General features: G+C 32.1%; 1 protein-coding gene and 1 long non-coding RNA gene across 4 annotated transcripts; one reads left to right on the top strand and one right to left on the bottom strand.

The window, feature by feature from the left end:
• Positions 1–315: 315 nt before the first annotated feature.
• LOC123707335 (nucleolar protein dao-5) lies at positions 316–5,085 on the bottom strand. Of its 3 annotated transcripts, none has more exons than XM_045657323.1 (7): positions 4,861–5,084; positions 4,469–4,575; positions 3,933–4,008; positions 2,140–3,366; positions 1,960–2,058; positions 1,641–1,769; positions 316–845 (listed from the first exon to the last, which is right to left on the bottom strand). In XM_045657323.1, the coding sequence occupies exons 1-7, from the start codon at positions 4,966–4,968 to the stop codon at positions 690–692; spliced, it is 1,902 nt and encodes a 633-aa protein (XP_045513279.1). In that variant the 5' UTR covers positions 4,969–5,084; the 3' UTR covers positions 316–689. The 3 variants fall into 3 exon arrangements, with proteins under 3 accessions (XP_045513279.1, XP_045513278.1, XP_045513276.1); XM_045657322.1 differs by lacking the exon at positions 1,641–1,769 and adding an exon at positions 1,027–1,482 and having other exon boundaries at positions 708–845; positions 3,933–3,993; positions 4,861–5,085; XM_045657320.1 differs by lacking the exon at positions 1,641–1,769 and adding an exon at positions 1,027–1,482 and having other exon boundaries at positions 708–845.
• An 843-nt stretch (positions 5,086–5,928) lies between these two features.
• On the top strand, positions 5,929–6,644 carry LOC123707244. The gene is made up of 2 exons (XR_006753468.1): positions 5,929–6,285; positions 6,510–6,644. It is a non-coding gene; the product is annotated as an uncharacterized LOC123707244 (long non-coding RNA).
• The last annotated feature ends 1,195 nt before the right edge of the window (positions 6,645–7,839 follow it).

Here is a 7,839-nt window from a genome sequence, read left to right as displayed (position 1 = left end):
CAACAAGCTATGGGAATAAAAGTAACAAAGACGAATTTAAAGGAAATAATGTTCAACATTAGGCTGAGGCATCTGTAAATGTCGTACAAAAAAGGAAATAGATAGTAGTGTTTAATCATGCGGATTACCATACTATTAACGTTAAGTTATTAACACCGCCAACGACAAGATAATCGGGAAATTATCTAGAAAATATATTTAAAAAAAATATTACCATTTGAGCCAGACGTCAAATGAGGATTTGTTATGAGAAAAAGACGTAGACGTAGGTAGCTCTTTTACGTACGACAATTAATTTAACAAAAAACAAACAAGTATTTATATTCAGAACATTTTATTAAAATAAAACCATTTGCACTTTTTTATCAAGAGGCGGTCCTTACCAAAAATTATTAGCGTATGAATTAAGAAATAAGACAAGCATAAAATTTTCTCACTAGGACCTAACTACCTATTTACAAATTGAAATTATGCTTAAGTTAAAATATTTACAATTATAAATCTAAAAGTTTTTTTTATAATTACTTTCGTGTACACATAGTAACTATAACAATAAATGTCAATTATTAGGTAAATAACACCTAAAAGCTTAAAGACTAATCAATTATAGATATTTTAATACTACATTAAATGCTATAAGTCCTGAAACACTGGTGTTTAGATGGGTATATTTTTTACAGCTAAGGTAATTAATCTTCAAATTTAATAGAATGCACCCCCATATCGATAACACCACCTCGATATGACCCTCTTTTCTTCTTAGTTTTTTCATGTTTGAATGACTTGCCGCGTGTATGCTTCAAATCCATGCTTGCACGCTCACCCCATGAGCCACGCGCTCCTTTCTGTAAATAAATATAATAACATTAAGGAATATTTCTATACAGATTTTAAATTATTTTTTAATAAGAATTCTAGCTTATACATATGTTAATTAATTTATAATGCGCGTTATGAATTTCTCCTTCAATGATTCAAAATTTCTTACATATGAAGGTTGATATGGTTACAACACTTAATTCTTACCTAATTATCAAAAACAATTTTTTTGTTCTGTTTTTCTCCACTATCAAAGCTCTTTCTGTCATTGAAGTTTTTGTTGAAACCCCCCCTATCTCCACCTCCCCAAGAGTGCCTATCACCGCGTCCTCCCCTGCCGCCCCTATCACCTCCCCTGCCTCCTCGTCCTCCCCTATCCCCTCCTCTGCCTCCCCACCCGCCTCTGTCTCCACCCCTACCTCCCCTGCCTCCGCGGTCGAAACCACCACGTCCTCCCCGGCCTCCGCGGTCAAAACCACCACGACCTCCTCTACCTCCCCTATCATTAAATCCCCCACGACCCCTAAAACCGCCCCTTCCTCCTCGATCCCCTCTGTCACTAAAACCACCGCGATTAAATCCACCTCTGCCCTTATTCTGCCATACATTCGATTGTCCATCAGCTTCATCTTCACCATTTTCTTCTTCACCATTTTCCCCTTCCTGTTTGAGAGAAAATAATTTAAAGACCGAGACAACCCTATGTATTTCTATGAGTTATAATACAAAGTAAATGCCCAAAATTAGCCATGTTTCAAATTTTAAATAATGAAAATAATACATAGAGTTGCCTTGGCTTTTTAAAATTTTAGGGCATTTACCTTGGCTTCAAATGAATTGTCCGTAAGTCTAGGATCCACTTCAACTTTCTCTGATACAACTCTTCTAAATGGAACTGGTTTATTATTAACCTTTTCAGTTTCATTGGGTGTTGACACTACACCAGTGCCCTAAAATTATGATAAGTATTCATTAAATTTCAAGAATAACCCACACAATTAATATGTGAATGATTTGTCACTTTTACCTATTTTATGTGACAAATGGAGAAATTTGACAATGGATAATATTTATTGAGACTACACGGATTTACTTGGAAGATATTATAGTGTTCTAGTAAAATTTAAAAGTTATACAAACCTTTACAAAGTTGCTGTATGGTTTTTTAGCAGGTGTTGCGTCGTCCATTTCAGACGCTTTTCTTTTCTTGCCTCCTCCTTGTGGAGTCTCCTCAGTTTCCTGAAAAGTTACATAATAACAATTGAAGTTTCATTAAACATGATAATATTGTAAAGAAACAAATTGAAATTTATTACAAACCTTAGGAGCTTTCTTAACAATCTTAGTTGCAGATGGAGCTTCATCACTGTCATCAGAAGAATCTGAGTCCTTTTTCTTAGCTGGTGTATTAAGTGACTTTGCTGGAGTCGCCGATAGTTTTGGCACTTTGGCAGCCTTGGGTTTATCATCATCACTACTGTCATCGCTATCATCTGACGATTCCTTTTTTGCTTTTACTGGTGCTGGTGTTGGTTTTGGCTTTTCATCTTCACTGTCACTATCATCTGATGAAGATTCCTTAGCCTTAGGTTTAGGTGTTACCTTAGCTGCCTGTTTAGGAGCTGGTTTTTTTTTATCATCTTCACTGCTGTCATCAGATGATGATGACTTTGAAGGTTTCTTGACTGGTGTTGGTTTTGTTACTGGTTTTTTATCTTTTGGCGGCTCCTCATCGCTACTATCGTCACTATCTGATGAAGCTTGTTTTGCCTTTACAGTTTGGGTAGGTTTAGCTGCAGTTGGTTTTTGAACTTTTTTAGGCTCATCATCGCTACTATCATCTGATGATTCCTTAGTCTTTGCTGGTGTGGCAGCAGGTTTAGTTGGAGGTTTTGCTGCTTGTTTCTGATTAGGTTTAGGTTTTTCATCTTCACTGCTGTCACTGTCATCTGATGATTCCTTTTTGGGAGTAGGTTTGACTGGAGTCTGCTTAACTTTTGGTGTCTGTTTCTGAGCTGTTTTTGGCTTTTCATCTTCAGAATCATCACTGTCATCAGATGATGATTGTTTTGCAGCAGGTTTAACTGGTGTGGCTTTAACAGGAGCTTTAGATTGTGGTTTTTGTTGAGGTTTTTCATCTTCACTGTCATCACTATCATCTGAAGATGACTGTTTAGGTTTTGCTTTAGGTGTAACCATAGTGACTTTTGCTGGTGTAGCTTTTGTAGGCTGTTTTTGTGTGGCCTTCGGTTCTTCATCACTACTGTCATCACTATCTTCAGAAGATGATTTTTTTGCTGCTTTGTTATTTTGTACAGGGGTTTGTTTGGCTGGAGTAGTTTTAGGTACTGGCTTCTGTGCTTGCTTAGGTTTTTCATCCTCAGAGTCTGAGCTGTCATCAGATGACTCCTGTTTTTTCACAGCTTTTGGTATGGAATTTGCAACTTGTGGCTTCACAGGCTGTTTTTTAGGTTGTTGTGTTGCATTATCTTCACTCTCAGAGTCATCTGAAGATTCTTGCTTCTTTTTTGAAGGTGGAACAGTTGTCTGAAATTTTGATAGTGTTGTAAAATGATGTCTCAAATTCAATACTTTAAAAAATATTTATAAGAAATCAGAGGTAGTGACGAGATATAGAAATATCATTGTTAATCAATATAAATTTTACATCATTTTAAAAAATAATTTACATAACAAGTAAGATTATTATTACACTTGCAACAAGTTTTAAAAAATATCTGACTCCTAATCCATGGACAGACACCATCCATCAACTAATGTCAGGTGTAGAAAGTTTAAAAATAATTCAATGCAGCTTTGGTTAGTTTTAAAATTATTTAAAATAAGGCAAATTCAGTATTTAGGAACATTCTTCTCTATGTAAATAATGGGCAGTTTTGCACTTATTGACAGTGAAGTAGAGTGTGTTAGGTTAACTATTTGATGTTATTTAACAGTTGAGTTAAAAAAAATATCAAAACAAATTTATATATTTCCTACAGCAAAAGCACCACTTATGACCAAATATTAAAAAAGATTTACACATAAAACATAAAAAACTAACTAAATACCAGTTGCAAGTCTAATAATATAACCTATATTACTTGTCTCACCTTGGATGGTGTTTTTCCATTAACTTGTGGTGTTTTCTTTTGTGGATGTTCCTCTTCATCACTAGAATCATCCGAGCTATAATTATTAACAATTCATAAAATTAATATAGTTTACAACAATTTATAGGTTTAAGAACATATTGTATGTCTTAAGTTAATAAACTTACCAAATTCACCTAACATTTATTAATAATTTTAATTAATATTTATTTTTAAATGAAGAATATCTACTACCTCATTAATAATGTATATTGTGGTGTTATAAAATTACATCTAAATAATCTACATCTGAATAAAACATTTCTTGGTAGAGGTTATTTTTAACCTTAAAGCCTGGAAATTATTTTAAAATGAGTAAGGAACTTTTAACAGTGCAGATATATTATAAATTTTTGATATTCCTTCATAAGCCACACCAAGCTTGAACACATGTTTTGAATATACCAAGTTGATAGAATTGACGGAAAAATAAAAAATTGAATTACTGTGGGCTTACAGTATAAGATCGATAATATACATAAAACCAATGCACTAACCTTTCAGCTTGTTTTTTATTTATTTGTTTTGCTGAAGTGTCGTTTTTGTTGAGTTTCTTGTATTGAGCTACTATATCTGTCAGTGATGGTAAACCAGGATTCGCTTTCTAAAATGATAAAAACATAAAATAATTAGAAATATAATTTAAATCATAATGAACCAAACAAGGATATCGTACAATCGTAGAAAATTTAGTTATGAATATCTGAAAATTAATTATTGAAAATTGAAAATTTATAATTATAATACAAATCACTGCACTACATTAATACGCAATTCAATTAATTTGTATTATTTGTGGTTACATTTTTAAAGTAAAATTAGAAATTAGTTTTTTCCGCGTGGTCTAATAAAAATTCACACGTGGTGTACAAAAATGTGGTTAGCTTACCGCTTGTGTCTTAGCTTGAAACTTCTGCGCCAGCGGTTTATTAATGGATAAAAGGAACTCGTAAACAATTCCAAGCACTTCTGCCTGTATATCTCCCGGTAAATTCATATTTAATTAAATTACACTGTAATGTTAAATTTAAAAAAAATAAAATGGAACGCCGGCCACGCGCTACACTCGCTTTAGCGCTAGGTGACAGATTGAAAGAATTCGCCATCGGATCTGGCAGTAATACCAACTCCTACAAAATGTTTTCACTTCAATCAACTTCAAATACCCCTAAACATTTTTTTTGGGAGGCAATTTTAAATATGCATCTAAAAGACACTCAGGTAGTATGAAATTTTGATCTTAAAGTATTATAGCTTTTTGATATTTCAGTTATTGATACGCTTGGAGGTGGTAGGTATCATATAAATTGAAATTTTTAAGAAAAATTCTTCTAAAAACCCCCAAGTCGACATTGACATTTAATAATCTGAGATGCCATGTGCAAAAGTAAGAAAGGTACGTTGGTACTTAAGATTATGATTCTCTAGTATCTTCTGTATCGAATGTGCATGCAGTGTATTATACAATGATAATAATGCTCTAAAACAAATAAAACTGGAATGAAAAAATCCCTAATTCGTTATAAGTTCCCCTACGGGAATTAATCTTAGCCCTAAGTTCCAACTCTAATGCTGAGATTTTAATTACTAGATTTTAATTAAATATCGGGATTTTTAACCAAAATGTTATTCAGAAATAATAAATTTGATGGTTTCACAATATTATTGGTATATGAAGAAAGCAACCAATATGGAAACCCTTCTTAGCAAAAATCAATAGTAGGAAAATCTATGTAAGGAATATGCATCTATTCTATATGAATATGGCTCGAGTTGATTAAAAACATAGACAACCTGGTAAAAATTCAATATAATTGCATACAAATGTAAAAGAAATCATACACCTACAGGTTTTACTAAAAATGTTACATGCGAGAGCATTACTTATATTGATTACAACTTATAGTAGTGACAACCCTAGAAAATAGTAGCCATTTTATAGCATGTATTTTTTGTTGCTATTTCCAGTCCTCTTTTTTCCTTGGTCTATGTTACATTAGAGGCACAGTTACAGAATACAGCGTGTCACAGACAAGTTTTACTATAATTCTTCTGTTCCAATTTTCAATCACAGATTATTTTTATTACAATAATAAAATTAAAGTTTTTAGAATTTTTTCATAAATTACCGATATTCTAATTTCTAAATAAAACTTAATCTGATAATGTTCCGTAAATTAAGAGAAGTGTACCGTCTGGATAAACGGACATATAAAAATTTTGGTCATAAAAGGGAACCTGAACCATTGTTTACAGTATTGTGGCATGGATTTCTTACATTTTCCTTTATTGGCATGGGGATTGAATGGAAACGGTAGTATATTTATTCTTGTTATTTATGTTTAGTTACATGATTATTATATTATCAGACACTAATTACATGTCGAAAATTTTATATAACATCAGTTATCATTTATATCTCACAAATAACAAGTTTTTGCTGGACGAGACTACTGAATTGATATATTAAAAAAAAAATGTTTTACCCTTCATTTTATGATTTGATGTTTAAAAATTGTTTTCAATTTATGGTTTCAGAATGTATCGATTTTTCTTTGATGAAGAACCTGAAAGGAGTTCACTCACAGATTTAGAATAGATATTTGTAATTAGGTAGGTCAATCAATATTTAGTTGTCTAAATAATATTGTAAATATATGAATAAATTATTTACTTAGTGTCTTTCTTGTGAAAAATAAATATGTATTTAATTACCTCCATACAACCCCAATTCTACATACTAAACAATTTTAAGGGTCCTTCCTACTCCATCTATATATCTTTTTCCATCCTAAAATATCCTGTACCAAGTCTTTGTGCTAATAAAACTGCCTTTAATTTGTACATGTATAGTCTTTTATGTATTTCCTAAATAAATAAATCTAATTTAAGTATATAAAAGCTGGTTTAGAAAATACCTTAATATTTAATGGTTGATTCAGCAAGGATATTAACTAATATGCAAGGTTTGAATACTGGTACAACTTAAGGTTCTGATTCTTTATTTTGTTTCCTTAAAAGATTCCTATTCAGTATGGTTCCTATTATAATTACAATTTGGTTTGAGTTCTATACTACCAATTCTTTCTTTTTTTTTTGTTCCAAAATATTGGTACTGTATTTAGTTAAATGAGAAGTGTTGGGTGTATATTGTGATTTTATTATCATGGAATCATTAAGTATCTGTGAGAATATGGATAAACAACAGGTTTTATTCAGAGCACTATAAACTTCTGATATGTTCTTACGTTTGTCATAATGCTACAAGCCTAGATCTTATTTTGCAGAGAATTTCAAAAATTAATGGGCCATTAATTTTTTTTTAAATATTTGTGGTATGTCTAAGGCATAATGGGCATTTTGTTAGAAGGCCTTTACAGCGCCTTGATTTCCATAACAACAAAATCTTTAACTTTATATAGACTGCTGAAGAAGCTAAGATGAACTTAGTACCATTTTTGGAGGAGAATTCTATGATGATGATGTCCTCATCATCCTTATATCCTTACAGCAGGTATTGACTAGATTATATTATTGATCTCATGGAAAATAATGAAACTGTTCAACAAAAACCCAGCAGAGAGAATTGCAATGCAAATTTACTTCAATTATATATATACCTGTTTTCTGTTACGTCTGTGCCGCTGATGCAGAATTTGTCTAGAGTGTGGCAGCCGCGCTGTGTAGATGCGCGCATACGCCTTGCAAACCGAAAACACGTTTCAGCTACGTGACAAGGTTCGAGAGATCACATCCTACCTCTAGCATTTTTCTATTTTTTAAATTAATTAAGTTTATAAGCTATTTCTAACGTTTTTATTGTAAATTACCATTTTGAAACACAATAATATAAATAGTTCAAAATAAT

This window comes from Pieris brassicae, chromosome 3 (genome assembly GCF_905147105.1).
Source record: "Pieris brassicae chromosome 3, ilPieBrab1.1, whole genome shotgun sequence".
NCBI classification, from domain to species: Eukaryota; Metazoa; Arthropoda; class Insecta; order Lepidoptera; family Pieridae; genus Pieris; species Pieris brassicae.
The sequence above is the reverse complement of the archived record's forward strand: the minus strand, read 5'-3'. Positions and strand labels throughout refer to the sequence as shown.

Excerpts from the sequence above, each read along its gene's own strand:
- LOC123707335 (XM_045657320.1), bottom strand. The coding sequence starts at position 4,968 with ATGAATTTACCGGGAGATATACAGGCAGAAGTGCTTGGAATTGTTTAC. Across the intron at positions 2,059-2,139 it reads TTGTTAAGAAAGCTCCTAAG|GAAACTGAGGAGACTCCACA; the intron begins GTTTGTAATAAA and ends GTAACTTTTCAG. Across the intron at positions 1,483-1,959 it reads CATACAGCAACTTTGTAAAG|GAAGGGGAAAATGGTGAAGA; the intron begins GTTTGTATAACT and ends TCTCTCAAACAG.